This window comes from Symphalangus syndactylus, chromosome 3 (assembly GCF_028878055.3).
Source record: "Symphalangus syndactylus isolate Jambi chromosome 3, NHGRI_mSymSyn1-v2.1_pri, whole genome shotgun sequence".
In the NCBI taxonomy this organism is placed as follows: domain Eukaryota; kingdom Metazoa; phylum Chordata; class Mammalia; order Primates; family Hylobatidae; genus Symphalangus; species Symphalangus syndactylus.
In genome coordinates this window covers 30,927,272-30,949,855 of record NC_072425.2, presented here as the reverse complement: position 1 = coordinate 30,949,855, position 22,584 = coordinate 30,927,272, and the positions used below count along the sequence as shown (strand labels likewise).

General features: G+C 51.1%; 1 protein-coding gene across 2 annotated transcripts; it reads right to left on the bottom strand.

Annotated features, from left to right (window-relative positions):
• Positions 1 to 6,848: 6,848 nt before the first annotated feature.
• Positions 6,849 to 21,926, bottom strand: KIF12 (kinesin family member 12). Of its 2 annotated transcripts, XM_055269931.2 has the most exons (19): positions 14,378 to 14,403; positions 14,231 to 14,296; positions 14,062 to 14,140; positions 13,433 to 13,560; positions 13,246 to 13,321; positions 12,733 to 12,867; positions 12,431 to 12,566; positions 11,511 to 11,602; positions 11,175 to 11,331; positions 10,352 to 10,470; positions 10,161 to 10,265; positions 9,491 to 9,593; positions 9,319 to 9,409; positions 9,024 to 9,110; positions 8,544 to 8,634; positions 8,366 to 8,470; positions 7,678 to 7,778; positions 7,468 to 7,586; positions 6,849 to 7,134 (listed from the first exon to the last, which is right to left on the bottom strand). In XM_055269931.2, the coding sequence occupies exons 1-19, from the start codon at positions 14,401 to 14,403 to the stop codon at positions 6,995 to 6,997; spliced, it is 1,956 nt and encodes a 651-aa protein (XP_055125906.1). In that variant the 3' UTR covers positions 6,849 to 6,994. The 2 variants fall into 2 exon arrangements, with proteins under 2 accessions (XP_055125906.1, XP_055125907.1); XM_055269932.2 differs by lacking the exons at positions 13,433 to 13,560; positions 14,378 to 14,403 and adding an exon at positions 21,814 to 21,926.
• Between the last annotated feature and the right edge of the window lie 658 nt (positions 21,927 to 22,584).

Below are 22,584 nucleotides of genomic sequence, written 5' to 3'. Positions count from 1 at the left end.
TTCTCTGAATCAGTTGCCTTGGAAGGGCAGTGAGAACCCTTACCTGGCTCTTGCCCTTGGGCGACAGAGTCCTTCTTTCCACTTCTTTCCCTGGAAGAATCTGCGTTAGGAGGGTCTCCCTGGAGGAAGGAGCCAGCCGAGCTGGATGTCAACAAGTTCATGAGTCTGTAATAATGAGAGTCCAGAAGTTGACACAATTCCTCCCCCACAAGTAATGATAGAATGTTTGTGCTGAAAGCATCCATTAGTAATAATAACAGCAATAACAACTAGCATTTATTTAGCACTAACGATGTGCCAGGCTCTGTTCTGAACAGTTTATACGAATTCACTTCTAGTTGTCACATCATCCCCTGTGAGCATGTATTAACTCCTCATAGGGTAAACCAATTTTATCCCCACTTTACAGAGGAGGAAACTGGGGTTCAAAGATATTCACTCGTTTGCCCAGCCTCCCACAGCTGGTATGTTGGGCAGATGGTGAGAAAGGGAGCGGGTTTGCCCAAAGTTCTGTAGCCTGGAGACCACGGAGATGTCCTGCTCCACCCAGGGCCCTGCCCCATGGAGAAAGGCTGGGCTGCAGGGCTGCACTTCTAATTGTCTAGATTCCAGCTCAGGCACCGAGTAGTTTTTAAAGAATCCCTTTGGGGTTGGGGTGGTGAAGGATCCACCACCGGCGGGGAGGTTGAGAAAGTCCCTTCCTCTGCTTTGTCAAAGTGCCTCTGCGTGGTCTGGCCTTGCTGGATTGTGCCGGGCTTTGGTGGAGACCAATGTCTCTAGGAAGGCACCCCAACTATCCTCAGGGGTCCCTAAGTTGGACAGAAGCTGATCCTCTACCTGTCCTTCCTCCATGGTCCCACTGGGTGGCACCTGGCATGGTGGTTGAGGCCAGCCAAGTTCAAATCCCGCTTCTGCCACCTACTGGCTGCGTGACCTTGGGCAAGTTCTGAGCCCCTTCCTGCCTTGGTTTCCTCACTGCAACATGACAATACTGACAGTAGCTACTTCTCAGAGTTGTGAGAAATGAGCGAGTTAACACATGGCAAGCGCTAGGAGCAGTGCCTGGCACCAGATAAACTTGCTAATTGCTATTATTTATCCCCTTGCCTCCTGATTGTTGCTTTGCTTGTCCTTTCCCCCACTTGGTTGGAAGCTTCTTGAGAAGAGGGTAGTGGCCCAGGGTCAGGCTGGTGTCACTTGTATCCAGCAGAGGCGGCCTGGTCTCCAAGTAGGGGCTTGGTAAACATGTGATAATCAGGAGAGCCATACACTGGATGAGGGTTCTTGAGAAAGACACGTCTGCCCAACTTTCAAAAAAGTCCTCTCAAAGGTCTTCTTTGCCAGCCCGAGTAGATGCCAGTGATAGCCAGGCATTTGTCTGACATACACAGGAAGTCTGTGTCAAGGCAGGCTTTGAACCCAGGTCTCCAGATTCCAGTCCTGGTCTCCAACCCCAGCACTAATCCATCTACAAGTTCCAGTAGCTTCCAGTCTGTGGTTCATAACAAGACCACGCCTGCTTGCCCAACCTGCCCTGCCATGCTTGTTTGCCTAAAATAAAGGAAGATGAGTCGCTGGAAGCTAAACAAGAAGATAGAAATGGAAAAAGGACATTGAAGAGGACACAGAATATGCCATGAAGGGGCTGAATCCTATCAGAAACGGGCCGGAAATGAATATGAATTTGGAGCAAATGTGTCATTAGGCAAAGAAGAGAAAGACCTTGAGGGAGGGAAAGCAGGCCCATTTGGGATGCTGAGAGAAGGCTGGTATGGCTGAAGCAGCAAGATGTTCTTGGCAAAAGCGTCTTCACTCTCAGAATGACTCCAAGTTTTGGGGTCTATCTGGGAGTTGGCCCCCCAGACAAGACATCACAAGTACAAGTGTCCACAGGAGTGCTCTTCTAGAAGCTTGTGCCATCCAACTGCAATGCTTTCTGCCATGCTCCTCATTGTGCAATGAGAGGGGGCTGAGAGTTGGGATCCCCAAGGATCTGGAAAACTCAACCAAGGATCTGGGCAGCCAGCACTCTAGAAACCCATGGGCGGCCTTCAGAACTCTGGTGAATGTCCCTTCCTTACTACATACCCGCCCAGCCAAAGATTCCAGAGAATCCCTCCCGACTTGTCTATGGTGTTTTAAAATTTCAGAAAGATCTTCTAGGGGTTTGGAATCCGGGAAAATTCCTGTAGTGTCTCAGGATTTCCAAGAGCTTCCCCCAATTTTAATGTTCCAAAGTAGCAGAGACCTTCTTTTGACAGTTCATAAGAACTACTACCATGTTTCGGGGTCTAGAGAACTGCCCCCAAGTTCCAGCAATCTGCAGAAGGCCCGTAGATTGCAGGGCTCCAGAAGTGTCCTTCTGAGTCCACAAGTTCTAGGTAAGTACCAAACGAATTTGAAGGGTCTTGATACATCACTGGGATCCTTTAGAATTCCCCCAGGGTTTAGGGATCCTAGAATTATGGCAGTTCTAGAGGGAGGATGCTGACTGTATTAGTCTGTTCTCGTGCTGCTAATAAAGACATACCCAGGACTGAGTGATTTATAAAGAAAAAGAGGTTTAATGGACTCACAGTTCCACATGGCTGGGGAGGTCTCACAATCATGGCAAAAGGTGAATGAGGAGCAAAGGCCCGTCTTATGTGGTGACAGGCAAGAGAGCATGTGCAGGGAAACTGCCCTTTATAAAACCATCAGATCTTGTGCGACTTACTCACTATCATGAGAACAACACGGGAAAAACCCAGCCCCATGATTCAGTTACCTCCCACCAGGTCCCTCCCACAATACATAGGAATTATGGGAGCTACAATTCAAGATGAGATTTGGGTGGGGACACAGCCAAACTATGTCACTGACTGAGAGATGGATGCATGACTTATGAGACAAGGGTAGTGAAGGCCAGTCTCCTTGAGTCCTGCGACTCTCTCTGGAAAAGGGTTTTGCCGAGCTGGAGTGTGAACTGGAACCAGGAAACTGGAAAACCGTGGCTGGTTCCAGCGGGAATCGTCCAAACATGAATGAACCAGTGAGGCCAGGGTCCCCCTGGGTGGTCCCCCTCCATCCTCCCAAGGCGATTAAGGAAAGCTCTCACACTCTCACGCTTGGTGCCAGGGCCTCCTCTGCCTGTGGCTGAGGACCTCCCAGCAAGCAGGCCCACAAGGCAGTGAGATAAGGGTTCTGGGGAGTGGGGAGGAGCCCAGGCAGGAACCTGCAGATCCACCCAAGCTAACGTGGCACTGAAATTACCAATATTAGAAAATAAAGGCTTTAGGGCACTCATCAGGCTCAACCTCCCTGTTCAGGTCTCTGTACAAACATCACCTCCAGCGGAACTCCCTGCTTAGGACTGCACCCCTGCCCTGACAGAGCTCTACTCTCCTGCTCTATTTTACCCCACAGCATTTATCACCAACTGACATGCCACGTATTTTGCCCTCTTTCTTGTTTATTGTCTGTGTTCCATGAGGGTAAAAGTTCTATGCTTTATTCAGTGCTAGCCCATAGAAAGCAGGTTCTCATAGAATGTTTGCACTGAAAGCATCCATGAGTAATAATAATAGCAACAACAACTAGCATGTATTTAGCACTAACCACGTGCCAGGCTCTGTTCTAAATAGTTCTGATCAATAAATATTGAATGAATTTTTTTTAACCTGATGGTCAATTCCATCAAATTGTCATGTTGACTAAAGGCTGCTTTTGGCGAAACTGTCTGCAACTGGCAAAGCTACATGCTCCACTCTTTCCACGTGTCAGGGAATTTCATTCGCAAGACAGTTTTGTGAGGGGGTACTGTTACTGTGTTCATTCTGGGTATAAGTGACTTGGGCTCAAAGCAGTTGAGTCACTAGCCCAGGATCGCTCATTGGTTTGAGCTTGGGTAGCTCCGTGTGTGGCTTAACCACAGCCTTCTCTGCCTGGTCCGGCTGCCTGTGATATCTGGCTGTCACCTTCTGTCCCTGGGCTCTGCCTCCACAGATTCTGGCCTTCCAGGAAGCCACCACTGTTGAAAACCTCTAATGTCCAGTCACAAGTGTGGTCTAACAATTCCTGGCCATGGGGGCTCCAACCCAAATGGACCCCACCAGTCCCAGCTTCAGGGACCAGCCCTGCATACACTCAGGGGCCAAGGGCCTGCGGTGGGGGAGACCCAGAGAGGCCCAGCAGCCTGCCCCAAGTCACACAGCACACTCAAGCAGCCTTGAGACACCTTGCTCTCATCTTTGGGTCCTCACGCCGCTGGGGAAAAGGCGGCACATTCCCAAAGCTAGTTTCCAGAATGATGGGTAGGAGAGCACTGAGTCTTTCCTTGCTTGGTCCTGCACCGGGGAGTGTGGTGGGGTAAAGGGATCCTGACTTCCTCAGGCCAGGTCTGAGAAGCACAGTGGCCAGTCTGAGTTCTGTTCCAGATGATGGCTGTGATCGCCCTCCAGCAACCCCGGCTGCTCCCTGGCTGACCCTCTGGCCTCAGCCTGCTGCCTCCCAAGGGCTCCCCAAGCCTGTGGCTAAGGCTGGCCTGCCCGGACCTTGCCTAAGTCCAGGGTGTGGGTCTGAGGGGATGCCCAGCCCGACACCCAGCTCAGGTACTACTGACTGAGGTGTCTCATCTCCTCTGTGCCGGTCTCTTTATAGTCCCCCATCTCCAGCTCATCCTTGCCAGTCAGGCCACCTCCCACAGGTGGCCAGCGTGACCTAAATACAAATCTAGGCTGGTAATGCCTTAAGACCCTTCCATGGCTCCCCTCTGCCCTTGGCACAAGCCCAAACTCTGGCTGTGGCCTGGAAGGCCCTGCACTTCCTGGCCCTGACAAGCTTTGGAACCTCAGGGGTCTGTAGCCATTGCGTCCACAGCCCCTCCACCTTCCCTTGAACCAAATGCTGTCTACCCTCCTATAAGCCTTAGTCGTGGCCTCCTTGGGAAACCTTCCCTGACCCCCTCAATGATCACTGGTCAGGTGACCTTCCTTTGCGCCTCCACAGTCCCTTGGGCTTCCCCCAGCCCATGTGAGGTTGTAAATGCCTGTCTGTCCCCCACCAGACTCTGAGCTCCCTGGAAAAGCCACCTTGGCCCTTGTCTTAACTGTCACCTTATAGCTTGATTTGCAGTTGATGCCAGTGGTGTTTTTGCTTTGTTGTTTTTCAAGGCTGGAGTGCAGTGGTGTGATCATGGCTCACCGCAGTCTCAGCCACTTGTTTTCAAGTGATCTGCCTCAGCCCCCTGAGTAGCTGGGACTATAGGTGTGTGCCGCCATGCCCAGCTAATTTTTTGTTTTTTGTAGAGACAGGGTCTTACTATGTTGTCCAGCCTGGTCCCAAACTCCTGGGCTCAAGCAATCCTCCTACCTTGGCCTCCCAAAGTGTTGGGATTACAGGCGCCCAGCCATCAGTTGTTTGTTGAATGAATGAACAAATGAATGAACCATGTGGGTCTGTTTCCCTAACTATAAGTGAAGAGTTAGATTAGCCTCATAGCTCTTTCTATAATGGGCCCTCTCTCTCCTTCCGGTAATTCCTCATGTCATACCTGGACTTCTCCATAACCACAGACCCACTGTATCTGATATGGTTTGGCTCTGTGTCCCCACCCAAATCTCATGTTGAATTATAATCTCTAATATTGGGGGAGGGACCTGGTGGGAGGTGACTGGATCATGGGGGCAGATTTCCCCCTTGCTATTCTTATGGTAGTGAGTTTTCACGAGATCTGGTTGTTTGAAAGTGTGTAGCACTTCCCCCTTCATTCTCTCTCCTGCTTCGCCACGGTAAGATGTGCTTGCTTCCCCTTCGCCCTTCTGCCATGATTGTAAGTTTCCTGAGGCCTCCCAGTCATGCTTCCTATATAGCCTGCAGAGCTGTGAGTCAAACCGCTTTTCTTCATAAATGACCCACTCTCAGGTAGCTCTTTACAGCAGTGCTGAGAACAGACTAATACAGCATTTTACTGGGCACTTATGCCATGAATCAGCTATTGCTCACAGCCTTGACCCTCACTAGAACTCAATGGGAAGGAAGCCGTGTCCCCCACTTAACTGACTGAAAACCAGAGTGGTCCAAAGAGGGAACAGGGCTTGTCCAGAGTCGCAGCGCAGATCTGTGGCACAAGAAGCCAGGCCTCCTGATCCCCACCAGCACCAGGACCCATAGTGACACAGAGTAAGCCCCTTGACCACCCATCTCCGTGTGCTCCAGGCCAAATCAGTTTCCCTCATGCCGCCTTCATGGAGATGCTTGCCATTCAATTCCCCCCCGCCTACCCAATGGCATGTAGCAGTTGCTTAATCAAAACTTGTATAATACGTGAAAGGAGGCTGGGCGAGGTGGCTCATGCCTGGAATCCCAGCACTTTGGGAGGCCAAGGCAGGTGGATCACAAGGTCAGGAGATCGAGACCATCCTGGGTAATACAGTGAAATCCCATCTCTACTAAAAATAATAATAATAATACAAAAATTAGCTGGGTGTGATGGCGTGTACCTGTAATCCCAGCTACTCGGGCGGCTGAGGCAGGAGAATCGCTTGAACCCGGGAGGCGGAGGTTGCAGTGAGCTGAGATCGTGTCACTGCACTCCAGCCTGGTGACAAAGCTGGACTCCGTCTCAAAAAAAAAAAAAAAAAAAAAAAAAAAAAATACATGAAAGGAGATGGGAGCTTGGGATATTCCAGACTGGAAGGGGACACAAATCTGTGCCAAGAGTCCTAGCCCTTCCTCTCTCTAATTCCCCACAGGGAAATGACTGACAACCCCAGAGGATAGAACCAACCAGACTTGGAGCTGATGCCTCTCTTTATTCATGTATTTCATCCCCTGCTGCCTGGTTTCTCCTGAATCCCCTTGCTCCCCTAAATAGCACCCCCAGTCCCCGCCCCTAGCCCAGCTGCAGGTGGAGTAGCAGCTGCTGTCTCCATTCAGCAGATGGGCAGACTGAAGCCCAAGAGTGCGGAGCCCAGTCTGAGGTCACACAGCAGTCTCCTGGGTTCCCACTTGGCCTTCAACGGGGAGGGAGGACTTGGCCTGGGCTCCGTGAGCCCTCACTGCAGGGTGGCTGGCTGCGGCCACGTCGCAGGGAGCTGCCAATCTGGTCTCTGAGGGCCTCCAGTCTCTGGGCCAGCTTTGGAACCCCAGCCCCACCTAAGGAACAGTGAGACTCGAGGCCTGCCCTCTCCTGGGCCCTTCCTCACCCAGGTCCATCTGGGTCCCAACACCCTCTGGAGAAGCCTCAGGGGGTAGGTACCCTCCACCCTTCCCCCCACCCCACCCCCATACGCCATGGGCTCCAACATACAATCTGGGCATGCAGATGCTCCTAAAAAGAGAATTCCAAGTTTGGGAAGTAGAAAGATCTTAGAAGCCACCTCTCAACACCCACCCCATTTCAGAGATAAGACTGAGGCCTGGAGAGGGTGAGTTCTACCCCAAGATCACAGAGAACATTAGGGTCCCCTCCCTCTCTCCCTTCTTCACCTCTGAGCCCTGGTGATGTCTTCGGGGGCCTCACGGGCAGAGGAGGTGCAGAAGGTACCACCTCCTCCTCCGTCAACATCTCGGCCAGGACTCGGGTCTGAGTCCAGTCACTGTGACTCCTGGGCCAGGGTGAGTTGGGAGATGGGAGGTGAGCCTTTGAGTTCCCCACACCACCCCCCTCTGACCTCAGTGCCCCAGGGAGGGACCCACCTCTCTCTTGGGCACTTGGCAGAGCCAGGGCTGCATGGGGGTGCCCAGGGTGGGGGCCGGGCAGGTGGGGGCCTGCCACCTGAGGCCTCAGGGTCCAACACCTATAGCAAAGACCAGAGTCCACTCTGAGTAACCTCAGTCCTGCCTCTCTGTGTCCTACTTACCTGGTGCTAGCCATGACACCCCACCATGTCTACCCCACAAGGTACCAAGAATGTCAGGATGGCATAAAGGGGTGGGGTCTTGGTCGCCTTCTGTGTGCAGCAGGTGGTTCTTCTACCGTTCTCTCCTGAGACTAGAAGCCTCCTGAGAGCAGGAGCCATGTCTGGTCTATTTCTGACTCCTCAGAGCCCAGAAGAGAGTTGGTATAAAGCAAGGAGCTTGGGGAGTTACTGAAGGAGTGAGTGAATGTACGATTCAGTAAATCCGTTTAAGTGAGTAGATATGTGAGTGAATGAGTAAGTGAATGACAGAATGAATTCCTGGCCCTGACAGGGCAGGGTGAGGAGGAGGGAGGGTGAGGCAAACAGCTATTTCAAACCAGGGCAGAGGGAGCCCTAAGCCAGCCATTCACTCCCCATGATCCAGCCTGCAGCCCTGGAATCCCTGGGGCTCTGGATCGATGACTCCTAGATCAAGGTCTCCAGTTCTCCCAGCCTTCCCTCACTCCCACCATGGCCTTTCCTACCTGGGGCAGGTGGTGCTCCCTTGGCAGGCAGGCCCAGTGGGCCAGGGGCACTCGACACAGTGGGCAGATGTGGCAGCAGGGGCAGGAGTAGAGGGGTGGCAGTGCCTGCAAAAGGGTGTGTCAGAGACTCCATGATATCCCTACTTGTCACCCCTCCAGGCTGGACAGTGAGACTCACGTGGCAAGGGGGAGCTGGGGCCATCAAGCAGGGACATGGAGGGGTCAGGCCAGGGCCCCGCTGGTGATGGTAGTAGGCAGAGAGCAGACGCCTAGAAAGAACAGTAGGGTCTGTGCCTGCAGCCTCCAACCCTACCACCAAGCTGGCTTTCAAATCCCCTTTCCAGCTAATACTCCTGGATCCCGTACCAGGTACCGGGCCCTGTTCTCAAGGTTTTACATGTTAACTCATTCTCTCTGATCTTTAAAACAAGCCTATAAAGTAGGCACGACGATGACCCCCATTTTACAGAAGAGGAAACCCAGGCAGTGAGAAGTTAAATGACTTGCCCCAGGTGACACAGCTAGTCGGTGGCAGAGGTGGAAACTGAACCTAGTTGGTCTGAATCCAGAGGCCAGCCTCAAGCATTTCATTAAGCCATCCCTTTTCCCAGCTGCCCTCTGTCCGGAGGCCTGGCTCCAAGCTAGTGGCTCTGCTTACCTCTCTAGTGCGTGGACCTGCTGGGCCAGGATGCGCTGCTCATTCCGGGCCAGGTCTTGGCTATTCTGCAGCTGGCTCTTTTCTTTCCTAGGGGAGATCACAAGCCAGGAAGGGGTAGGAAATGGGCCTGGGGTGGGGCATCAGTCAGCTCCTCCTCATTGCAGCATAGCACCAGCTCAGGAAGCAGGTGGGGACATAGGGGAGCCAGGGACAGGGAGAGGAGGCAGCTTGGCAGAAGCAGCCTAGCAGTGATGGGTGGGGGGCAGCATCCCTCTGGCTGTGGGCCGGGCCCTACCTGAGCCTCTCATTCTCCAGCATGAACTCCTGTAGCATTCCATAGAGGTTCCGCTGGGCCCAGGCCACCCGGGCCCCACTGAGCCCTGAGGCTGCAGGGAAGCAGGAGGTGGTGAATCCACAGGAGCCCCAGACCCTATCCCCATACTACTCTTCCTCCAGGTAGCTCATACCCTTGCAGTCCATTTGATCCAGCTGGAACTGCAGGCGACGGTTCTCCTCCTGGAGCTGCAGCATCTCTGTCTCCAAACGCTGGGGCTGCTTTGCCACAGGAGACTGTAGGGAAAGAGGCCCAGAGCTACCTTCATGGTTGTATAAGTCATGCACTGAACAAGAACTTCCGGGTGTGGGAAGTAACTGGGGCCTAAAATCCAGCCCATGCTTCATTCGTCAGCCTTGCATCTTGGCACAAGGCTGTATCTGCCTGGAGGGGGCACCTTGCCCTAACTGCACTGTCCTGGAGGGCCCCACTCTGAACTGGACTCAGCTCTGAGTCCAATCCCAAACTTAGTTCTGTCCAAACCTTGGGCCAGATAATGATTCCAAATGAGGCCCCATATTAGGCCCCAAATCAACTCCCACTTAACCATGATACCAACTGAGCTAGACCCTGAATCATATCCCAACTCAAACTCCAATCCTAGACCTGCCCTAAACCTGGCATGACCCTGGCTGGGACCCTGACCCCACCCTATACAACCATGACACCATTTCCAGGATTCCAACCCTAATCCCAACTTTGACCCAGTCCAAGACTTCAATCAAGGGACTCAGGCTCCAACTCCTGCCTGATCCCCCAGCATCTCCACGCCTGTCCCTCAGCTTGTGCCTGCCTATACTCACCTTGCGGGCCTGCGGCCGGGTGGTGACCCGCTGAGCTCGGCTTGCATATCGCAGGGTGCTGAGAGTCTCAGGAAGGCACTGGGCTGAGGGGGACACGCAGGCCACCTGGGGAGTGCACTCCCCCTGAGCGCTCCTCTCCGGGGGCCCCTTTCTCAAGACCCAACCTTCCCTGCCAGGCCCCGCTTAAGTACCATGAGGGTGACCCCGCGCCCTCCCAGTGAGTCTGCCAGCAACTTGGTGAGCTTGCTGTCCCGGAAAGGGATGTGGCTCTGCTTCCGCTGTGGGTCCAGCAGCAGGGAGATGCAGTGACCTGGGGAGGGAGAGGAAGAGTTAGGAAGGTTACATCGCTTGCCCAGGGCCATCAGGCTGGGATGCTGCAGAGCTGGGCTCTCCAGCCAGGCCTGTGTTGCCCTAAAAACCCATCTTTCCACATGATCTCATGACTCAGTCACATTGGTCTCCACCACCAGACTGGGACTCTTCGAGGGCAGAAAAGGCCCTGTATACCCTGACCCTCAATGCCCAGCAAAGTGCCTGGTACTCAGGCACTCAGCAGGAAACCTCTAACAAATGGATTGTACACAAAGGAGTTTCGCGGGCATCTTGCATGCATGCCACAGAGGAATACTGAGGGCCCAGCCCCTGAGGATCTCCAGGGTGGGGTCAGGGAGAAAGCTCAAGTCCCTTCCCCTTACTGGGCCTCAGTCTTCCCAACTGCACAAGGGACATGCCAAATGTCTCTGAGGGTTCATCTTCTGCAGTTGAGTGGTTCTATTTCCCAAATTAGCATGGAACTTTATACACCCTTAGAGTTTATAGATTCATAAGCAGTGTTTTACGGAGGGAGGAGTCAACAGCAGAGCTGGAGCCAGAATGGGGCCTCTGGTTCCTGGATCGCAGCTCTTTAACCCTCTTCTATTTACTACAACTCCTCTGGTATCCCCCGCTGTGGAGAGCTGTGAGCCAGGCACAGAGGAGAGACAGGAAATCACACCGGTGGCCCCCAGGTCTCACCCAGGGCCAGCAGGCTTCGGTTGATGCTGTTAGCCTCAAGCATTAGCTCCCCACGGGATCCCGTGGCTGCTACCTTCTCGCTGCCTGCCAGGTCCACAAAGCACAGCTTCCCACCAACAGGGGGCTCCCTGGGGTCCACAGAAGGCATCTGCTGGGCCTGAGGGATCAGAGCTTCATGGGGACTTGGGAGGGACTGTCCCCATCAAAACCACAAGGTTATGGGACCAAGGGTTTCCACTATTACCCCCCATGTACACCCAAGTTGGTTTATATGTCCAGACATAGACCCTTGCTGGGTGGCCCTGGGTAAGCACCTTCCCAGGCTGGAGCACTCACAGTTTGACGGCTGATGTAAAGGGTGAGCAGGGCATGGCTTCGGCTGGAGGCCTGGTTCAGGGTGTGGGCTGAGCTCCTTCGACGGCTGAGACCTGGAAGGGAAAAACTTCAGGAGCTGGACCTGGTAGGAAGAACAGGTCATCATCAATGAAGAAAAAGGAGGAAAGGAATCCTGGTGGAGGGGCCAGCCTCATGCAAAGGCAGGGAGGCAACAAAGTGGGTGTTGTTCAGGGAACGATGGGATGTTGGGTCCTGCTCTAGCAGAGATGGGTGGATGGAGGATACAGAAAACTGGGCAGAAGAATGACAGTCAGATTTGCATTTTATAAACATCTCTCCCACTGCTTCGTGAAAGGGGGGGGAGAAACTGAGGCAGCGAGATCAGCTGAGAGGTGTGGCACAGTGCTGGGGCCAGAATCCACAGTCAGCGTCTCCAGTGCCTGCCAAAGGAGGGGTGCCCAATAAATACTTGATTTTAAAAAAAGAATGAGGCTGAAAGGGCCTTTAGGCTAGGCTAAGAGGTATGACCTTGATCCTCAGGGCCCTGGAAGGGTGGAGGGTCTGGAGGCAAAGAGAGATGGGGTTTGCAGCATAGAGGAGAATGGATGGGCAGGGGAGAGCCTTGAGGTGCAGAGACCACCAGGGAGCAAGAATGAGACCTGGCTGAGGCCGAGGCCCTGGGCTAGAGAGGAGAGGGTGTGAAAGGAGTTTGGAAGGCAGAATTAGCAGGCCTTGTTGGCAGTGGGGGGAGGGGGTACCCTTGGGCCGCGCCTTTGAATTGTAGTTTACTGGTCCTTCCCCACCTCCCCCAGGAGTCATTTCTGAAGCTGCAGCTGCAGTCTAGGCCCCAAGTCCACACTCAATGAACAATTGAGGAATGGGCACACCTACCCACAAAACTCCCCGCTGTCAGCACACACCCGTTTGCAAAAGTTCCATCAGGGCCTCCAGACTCCCAAATTCCACCACCCGCAGCTGCTCCACATAGAAGCCCTGAGTCTTGTTCCAGCGAACAGGGAGGGGCCGGGGAGACCCCAGGCTCAGCAAGTCCCGAACCTGGGAGGAGAGGGAGGAGGGTGAGGGAAGGGGATCTGAGTCCACCCACCCCCAGATCTTACTGACAACAGTCCCCACCGCCCCTTCTGCCCTTTGATCCAGGCTCCCTGGAAAGAAGCGCTCCGTTTCCTCATGGGCTGTCTTTCCATTCCTCGCATTCCCTCACCTGCTCATTGTAGATCTCCAGATAAGAGGCGCGAAGGGTGACAGGGGCACCCAGGTGCTGCACGCGGTCTAACAGCCAGGCGAAGGTCCTCTGCATGATGCCAGCCAGGCTCGGGGGTACGGGCACCCCCTCCCCCTGGGGGCAAAACCAGCTGAGCCATTGTCATCTCCACAGTAATAACTACCCTCTGTAGCGCATGTATGATATCGTGCGCCGGGAAACGTGCCAAGTTCCCAAACAATGGCTCATTTAATTCACAGTCGGCACTGTCACTTCCATTTTACAGATGAGAAAACTGAGAACTAGGAAGGGGCCAAAGTTGAAGCCTAAATGCTCCAAATTGGGCAAGTCCCTTCTCTTTGGTCCTAAGCGTCCTCGTCTGCAAACAAATGGGTCAGGCTGCATCGTCCCAGCCCCTTCCCTCTGGGAGTCTGCGCCGCCTGCGGCTCCCCAGGGCTTCCAGCCCACCCAGCCCAGCCCCGCCCCGCGGGGGCTCCGCTGGCGCTCGCCCACCTGGGGAGGGGGTCCAGTCAGGGTGTAGGTCTTCCCGGAGCCCGTCTGGCCAAAGGTGAAGACAGTGCAGGAGAAGCTGCGGGCGGCAAGGGCGTGGCTGGAGTCGAGCGGCTACCCGGGGTAGGGGCTGGGGGTGCTTCGGGGCCCCGTCAGGCCGGGCGCGGAGCGCAGGCAAAGCTTCACTCACCCGCGCAGCGCCAGCTCCCCCAGGCGCCGCACGCCGCACGCCCGGAACACGTCCTCCTGCGTGCGCGCCGCGTCTAGCACCGCACCGAAACGGAACGCCACTTCGGGACCCCCACCTGGAGGGCTCACCTGGCGCGGGTGGGGCGGAGGAGCGGGGCACTCTGGAGGAGGGCGGGGCACCCTGCAGGGGCGGGGCACTCTGGAGGAGGGCGGGGCACCGTGGAGGAGGGCGGGGCACCCTGGAGGAGGGCGGGGCACCCTGGAGGAGGGTAGGGCGCTCGGTGAGGCACTCGGTGGGCGGGCACCCTGGGTTGGGGGTTGGGGAGGACACTCAGTAGGTTCGGGGCATTCTGGGGAGGGTGGGACACCCTGGAGGGGCGGGGCATTCGGGGGGGCGGGCACCTTGGGTGGGCGGGCACTCATAAGGGGCGGGGCACTCGGAGGGGTTGGCGCGGCGCACCCTGGCGGAGGGCTGGGCATCCTGGAAGGGAGGGGCACTCTGGGGAGGGTGGGGCACCTGGGAGAGGACCACTCCGGGGGAGGGCGGGGCCTAGGGCAAAGTTGCCTGGGGGAAGGGACCTGGCGTCCCTGGGATTTTTTATTGGGGAGACAGAGAGATGGGTTCCTCACCTGCAGAGTCCGGGTCCCTGAGCAGTGTAGCACGCTCTGCTGCCCTCGACGCAGCTCGGCCGCGCTCATGGGACGTACCCTGGGGTCCGACAGAAGGGCAGATGGTACATCCTGATGTCTTCATCGATCCCTGCCTCGCCCAGGTGCCTCCTAGCCAACTTATACCCACCTGAGTACCACCTGGATGGGCGTTTCCGGCCCCTCTGGCCCTTGCTCCAGGCTCCGCGCGAGATCCCTGTGGGCAGCAATGCGAGTTATCATACCTGCACCTAGCGGCTGTTCAGGACTCCTCGAACCTCTCTGAAGATCTGCTTACCCGTCGGGTGACCCGCGTTCCTCCATGTCCTGCTCTGCACACGGAGTTAGCTCCGCCCACGTCTCCTTTATTTACCCCCTCCCAATACCCTCCCTTCTCCACAGCACTGGGACTGTCTACACACATCTTGCATTCCCACCCCATCCCCCATCCCAGGCAGCCATCCATCCGGAAAGACTCCAGCTGCCCAGGGCTAGCTCGTTAAAGATTTACCTTCCTCACCCCTGCAGTGGAGAAAGTCTCTCCCAAGCTAGGGGACCCCTAGCTAGGGGGTTCTGGAGTCTGAGGATCCCTTGCTCTTGGCCAGTCCTCACAAGAGGGACCCGTAGGACCTCCCAGACCGGCCTCCTTTGTGACCAGATGGGGATACCTAAGCAGATAGGAAGGACTCAACCAAGGCCACAGAGCTAGCCTGCACAGGACCAAGCTTTTCCCACCCTCTCCACATACCCCCCACTCCCACCCCCAGCAGCTCAGCTCAGGGCCCAAGAAGCGTCACAGGTCTCAGTCAGCTCTAAGGACGACCTGGCTGGATTGAGTCTCTGAGCTGACCTGAGAACAGGTTTCCAAGCATCTGGTAAAACACTGGGGCACCTGCCTCTCTAATGCCAAAGTTAATCCTAGGCCAGCATGATTGTTTAACCCTGTCCTAGTCTGGCTTATGAGAACAGCAGAGATGTCTGTGAATGTGCAGGGATGGGGCAATCACTTATTCTGTGCCAGTCTCCATGCTGGGCACCAGGGCAGAGGAACCCCATGCAGCCCGTGATGCTTCCCAGCTCACAGTGTGGCTGGGGAGATGGATAAGTACAACCCAGCAGTGTGCAGGACCTTTAGGGGGAGTACGGAGGCCTGTAGGAGCCAGTGGGGGTGGGGAGGAGGTGAGGGTGTTCCAGGCAAAGCAAACAGGAGTCAGGATGGCTAGGGTGGGGTGGGGAGATGAGTGTGGCATGGAGAGTTAGTTTGAGGCTGGACCTAGCTTATGGCGGGCACATCAAGGAGTCTAGACTCACTCTTCAGGGAACCAGGAAGCCATTACAAACAGGGATGTGACACCATCAGATTGACATTGTTATTATTATTGTCATTCTGGCTGTCTTTGTATGTTCTCTGAATATTTCTGCAAACTCTCTGGCCCCCAAACACACATTAGGGTGAAAGCCCTAAAAATCACTTTTTCTCAATGTAACACATTCTATACCATCACAGATGACAGCCAACTATCAAAGCCACCCTGCTGGAGAATGGGCTGTCTTGGATGGCAGTGAGCTCCCCAGACAATGGAGATGTATAAGAAAGAGGCGGTTGACCTTTTGGTTATAGGACCCTCTAGCAGGGGCCACAGGAAAGTTCTGTAGAAGTGAGAACCACTGCTCCCCTGCTCTGCCGCTAACTTGCCACAGTCTTGGCCTCTCTTAACTTGTTTCCTTCCTGTAAAAACAGATTAATGACCTCTCCTGTTTGAAATGGTTGTTCTGAGATTTCAATGAGACAGTGTCATTGAAAGTGAAAGTTGTAAAGAATTACCTAAAAACAAAAATAAAAATTCCTGGATGATCTCTAAGTTCCCTTTCATCTCCAAAGTTCCTTAATCTATTTTTTGAGCCCTTGAGGTGGATAAGACAAAAATTACTATCCCTGTTTTTCAGAGGAAAAAAAAATTAACAAAACAGCGAAAGGCAGGGGAGGTTATCTAAGGAGAAAGCAACAAATGGCAGAACTGAGAGTTTAAACCCAGAACTATGAGCTGTACATCCTGATGCTGCTTGCTATGGCAAGTTGCTTTTGTCAGGAGTAAATCCAATAAATGAACAAGGTACTCCTTTAAAGGCCGTTGAAAGTGTTAAAGACTATCAGTCACTAGCATCTTAGTGTGCATTGGTTTAGTCAGATTGCTGTCCCTCCTCAGGCTGGACTGAGATAAGCCACGCTGAAGGGATTTTTTTTTTTTGAGATGCAGTTTCTCTCTCATCACCCAGGCTGGAATGCAATGTTGCAACCCTGGCTCACTGCAACCTCCACCTTCTGGGTTCAAGTGATTCTCCTGCCTCAGCCTCCCAAGTAGCTGGGATTACAGGTGCTCACCACTATGCCCAGCTAACTTTTGTACTTTTAGTAAAGATGGGGTTTCACCATGTTGGCCAGGCTGGTCTCAAACTCTTGACCTCAGGTGATCCACCCACCTCAACCTCCCAAAGTGCTAGGATTACAGGCACGAGCCACCATGCCCAGCCTTGAAGGGATTTTGATAAAAGTGCAGAAACGGGATATGTTGCATGCTGGTCAGTGGGGGCTTGTGTACCAGGCTTCCCAACCTGGGTCAGAATGTGTACATGATTTGATGTCCTTTGAATCACAAATGCAGGAGCAAAGTCCTAGTTCTGTTCTCTAACAGCGAGTGCAAACATCTGCTACACTTAAATTGAACAGTCATGAGCAAGTTTTTATGAAGCCTCCTCTAGGTGTCAGGCAGGTTTCTAGGCATTTGAGATGCATACATTAGTGAACAAAACAGATAAAAATTCTTGCCCTTGTGGCGCTTACCCTCTAGTGAGATGGGAAAGGCAGATAATAAAAATAAGCATATAAATAACTTACATAGCATGTTAAAAGCTGAAAAGTGCTATGGAAATAGTATCAGTCAGTGTTGGCGATGGCGAACAGGTTGTCGTTTATATAGTATAGTCATGGAGTATCTCATTGAGAAGGTGACTTTTGAGGAAAGATTTCAAGGAGGAATGTGTGTTAGTCATGCAAATATTTGGGGGAAGATTATCCTAGGCAGAAGAAATATCCAATGCAAAGGTCCTGAGGTGGAGTATGACCAGTGTGTGTTCAAGGAATGAAAGAAGGCCAGGGTGGTTGGAACACAGTTAGCAAGGGAAGAGTGGGAGACAAAAGATCATAAAGGTGGCTGGGTGTGGTGGCTCACACCTATAATCCCAACACTTTGGGAGGCCAAGGCGGGCAAATCACCTGAGGTCAAGAATTTGAGACCAGCCTGGCCAACATGGTGAAACCCCATCTTTACTAAAAGTACAAAAGTTTGCTGGGCGTAGTGGTGAGCACCTGTAATCCCAGCTACTTGGGAGGCTGAGTCAGAAGAATCACTTGAACCAGGGAGGCAGAGGTTGCAGTGAGCCAAGATGGCACCACTGCACTCCAGCCAGCCTGGGTGACAAAGCAAGACTCCATCTCAAAAAAAAAAAAAAAAAAAAAGATTATAAAGTTAATAGGAGCCTGATTATGTGCAACCTTGTAGCCCACTTTAAAGGTTAAATATAAAGAAATATCTAGCACATTTTAAGCTGCTGAAAACCAAAGACAAAGAAGAAACCATAAAAGCAGCCCTAGAGAAAAAACCATAGCCTTCAAAGTAGCAATAAGAAGACTGACAACTACTTTTGAATAGAAACTATGGACGCCAACAGACAATAGACAGTGCATCTTTAAAATGCTGAGATGAAAAAACAAAACTCAACCTGGAATTATATGCCTAGCAAAAGTAACCTTCACAAATGTAGGTAAAATAGACATTTTTGAACAAACAGAAGCTGAGAAATTCACCTCCAGTTGATCATCACTAAAAGAAATATATATAAAGGAAACTTTTTATATGTTGAATGAGATAGAACTCAAGGAAAAAATAAAGAGCACCAGAAAGAATAAATATAGGATGTATATAAAATCATTTTGAGGCCAGGCACGGTGGCTCACGCCTGTAATCGCAGCACTTTGGGAGGCTGAGGCGGGTGGATCACCTGGGGTCAGGAGTTCAAGATCAGTCTGGCCAACATGGTGAAACCCTGTCTCTACTAAAAATACAAAAATTAGCCGGGCATGGTGGTGGGCGCTGTAATCCCAGCTACTCGGGAGGCTGAGGCAGGAGAATTGCTTGAACCCAGGTGGTGGAGTTTGCTGTGGGCCGAAATCATGCCACTGTACTCCAGTCCGGGTGACAGAGCGAGACTTCATCTCAAAAAAAAGAATCATTTTGACTGTTTAAAAGAAAGTAACACTAACTTTTTGCTACCATTATAATATATATAGAAGCAAACAGACATTACACTAATAAAGGATAAGTGGAGTGAATGGAGTTAAACCACAGAATTGTAGCATTGGTTCTTCAATTGTTTGGGAAGCGATAAAAGTACTAACTTAAGGTAGATTGTAGTAGTTCAGGGATGTATAGTGACATCTTTAAGGTAACTACTATAAAAACAAGAGTTAAAACTAAGAAGCTAATAGAGAAAAATGAATTAAAACTACTTGATTGATTCAAAAGAAGACAAAAAATGAGATATAAAGTCACAAAGATGTCAGGTGCAGTAGCTCACACCTGTAATCCTAGCATTTTGGGAGGCTGAGACAGGTGGATTGCTTGAGCCCAGGAGTTCAAGACCAGCCTGGGCAACATGGAAAAAAGCTATCTCTACAAAAAATACAAAAATTAGCTGAGTGTGGTAGCACAGGCCTGTAGTCCCAGCTACTTGGGAGGCTGAGGTGGGAGGATCGCCTGAGCCCAGGTCAAGGCTGCAGTGAGCCATGATTGTGCCACTGCACTCTAGCCTGAGCAACAGAGTAAGACCCCATCTCAGAAAGAAAGAAAGAGAGACAGAGAGAGAGAGAGAGAGAAAGAAAAGAAAGAAGAAAGAAAGAAAGAAAGAAAGAAGAAAGAAAGAAAGAAAGAAAGAAAGAAAGAAAGAAAGAAAGAAAGAAAGAAAGAAAGAAAGAAAGAGAAAGTAAGAAAGAGAGAAAGAGAAAGAAAGAAGGAAAGAAAGAGAGAGGCCGGGTGCGGTGGCTCATGCCTGTAATCACAGCATTTTGGGAGGCCAAGGCGGGCGGATCATGAGGTCAGGAGATCGAGACCATCCTGTCTAACATGGTGAAACCCCATCTCTACTAGGCATACAAAAAATTAGCTGGGCATGGTGGTGGGCACCTGTAGTCCCAGGTACTCGGGAGGCTGCGGCAGGAGAATGGCATGAACCCAGGAGATTCCAAATAATTACTGGCCAATCAAATTCAGCAATACAGAAAATGCTTAATACATGTGGATTTAGTCCAGTAACTCAAAAGTTGCTTGAACATTTGGAAGTCAATCAGTGTAATTCAACACATTGATAGAATAAAGGAGAAAATCATATGGTCATCTCAATAAATACAGAAAAGACATTTGGTAAAATTTAACACTTGCTCATGATAAAAATAAAAGCTTTCAACAAACTAGAAATACAATGGAAATTTCTTAATTGAATAAAGGTTCTTTACCAAAAAAAGCTTACAGGTAACATCATATTTAATAATAAAAATAACTTCCTCTTCTCTTACCATCATCCTAGTATAGTAAGGCAGCAATGTATGTAGAAACTAGAAAGAAAGAATTAAGTTAATAAGACTGTCATTTTTCACAGTATACATACATACACAGATGTATATGTATATAGAAAATTCTTAAGAATCTCCAAAGTCTCTGATACAATGTCAATATGCATATATTATATATTACTTGCTAATTACATATAAAATACACAATTGGAAATTAAAATTTTAACATTTAGAGCAGCATCAAAAAACACCATGTCTTCGAAATAAATTTAATAAAAGGCATTGAAATAAAATGTTGAAAATAGCAAAACATTGCTGTTACTTAGGAAGACCTGAGTAAAAGGAGATAATTACTATGTTTATGAATTAGAAGATAGAGTATTGTGAAGATGTTACTTTTCTGCAACTGACATATGTAGATTCAATGCAGTCCCAATCAATATCCCAGCAGGGACTTTTAAAAATGAAAATTGACAAGCTGTTTCTAAAATTTATATGAAAATGCAGAAGACTACAACAGCCAAGATAATAATGCAGAAGAGCAAAGTTGGAGGACTTATACTACCAGATACCAAGACTTAATGTAAAGCTACAGTAATCAAGACAGTGTGGTATTGGTGCAAAGACCGGCAAATGGAACAGAACAGCCTCCAGCAACACATCCATCCATATGCATCACCTGATTTATGACAAAGGAAGCGCTGCCCTCAGTTGTGAGAATATTGTTCTTTTCAATAAATTGGACTGGATTAATTGGATATCCATTTAGGGAAAGAAAAAAAATCCTTGATTTCATACTTTACATCATTCACAATATTAATTTAAAATTAATGATGGATCTAAATGTAGAAGAAAATCTAGATAATATCTTCCTGACATTGAGAGTAGACAAAAGTTTCCTAAACAAGTCACAAAAAAGCATTAACCATAAAAACTATTGATGTATTGGACCACATTGAAATGAAAAACTGTTCACCAGAAGATTGCATTTAAGAGGTAAAAAAGCAAACCACAGACTGGGAAAAGTTATTTGAAATACATATATCTGACAAAGGACTTCTATCCAGAATATATACAGAGCTTCTACAAGCCAGTAAGAAAAAGACTAACAACTCAACTTAAAGCTGACCAAAAGATTTGAACTGGCATTTTGCAAAATACGATATCCAAATATTTAATAAACATATGAAAATTGCCCAACATAATTAGTCACCAGGGAAATTAAATGAAAACCATAGTGAGATACAATTACACACATACCAGAATGAATACAATTAAAAAGACAGGCAGTACTGTTTGTGAACCATTTTCAGAAAACAATTTTGCAATATCTACTAAAGCTAAACATATCCCTATCCCATGATCTAGCAATTCCACTTAGGTCTCTGCCTAAGAGAAATGAGTTCAAATATCCAACAAAAGACATATATGAGACTGGCCATGGTGCTTCTCACCTGTAATCCCCCCACTTTGGGAGGCTGAGGCAGGAGGATCGCTTGAGCCAGGAGTTCAAGACCAGCCTGGGCAACATGGTGAAACCCCATCTCTATATAAATTACAAAAATTAGCCGGGTGAGGAGGCTGAAGTGGGAGGACCACTTGAGCCCAGATGTTGAGGCTGCCATGAGCCGAGATGGTAGCACTGCTTTCCAGCCTAGGCAACAGAGTGAGATCCAGTCTAAAAAAAGAAAAAAGAAAAGAAAAGAGACATACATGAGACTGTTCACAGTAGCTGTTTAGCCACCTCCTTCATCACCACCACCACTATTTCTACTTCCATCATCCTCATCGTTACCACCACTATCACCATAACCCCATCACCACCATCACCAAAACTCAACCATCACCACCAATACCTACGTAACCAGCAGGTGCCATAGTCATTTAGTCACTGCAACCACCGTCACCACCATCATCAAAATCTCTACCGTGACCACCACCATCATCACTATTACCACGCTTCCATACTTCGGAGTCTGGGCTTACTCATACCAGGAAACTAAAGCTACTAAGCAGGGCTCCCAGCCAGCGGCACCCCCATTGACCACGGTGCTCCCTGTTCCCACAGCTAGGGCTGAGTTCCTCTGTGTACCCCCTCTCCTCTTCACCCTGTTTTTGTCTGCAGACTGCACCCCTTCCTCAGGAGCAGTGAGTCTCCGCTTCCCCTGACGCGATTGAGGACAGGACAGATGGAAGGCCTGCGGGGACCTTAGCAGCCGGCTGGGCCCCGCAGGGCGCATCCCCAGCCCTCGCTAGAGGGCAGCAGAGCACCACGCCCCCGCGGCCCAGGTTCATCACAAAGGAAGCTTTGTGGAGTGCGGGCCTGCGCTTTGCAGCTCGCTCCTGAGCCAGTGCCCAGCCCCAGGGGGGGCTGACCAGCTGATGCGTGGTGAGAGACGAGCAGGCCCTCAAGATGCACTCTCCGAGAGAGTGAAGAAAGCAACACGAGTAATCAGGGGGCCCTCCCACCAACCCCCTGCCCCCCGGGTCCATCTTCTTCAATCCACTCTCCTCCAGTTAGCCCAGCCATCCTTTCCTGGAAAAACCCTGTCCTGGCTCTCTCGGGCCCCTGAAGAGTGTCTGAGCTCCCAGCTTGGGACTCGAGGCCATTTGGGCTCCAGCTCCTGCTCATCCCTCCAGCTGTGGTCTCCACCACCCTGCACCCCTGCCTCCCGAGCTCCAGTCCCCAAAGCTTTGCTTCCATCCTCTGCTTGTGCGGGTGGTTCTCTCTCTTTCAGGAGTGCTGTCTTCCACTGGGTGGACTCGCCCTGCAAGCTGTCCCTAGAACGCCTTCCCTGCCACCCCCTACCCACCAGGACAGGTCAGAGCCCACCTCTGAGTCCCCACAGTCTCCCGGGCTCCCCTCCGTTGCAGCACCG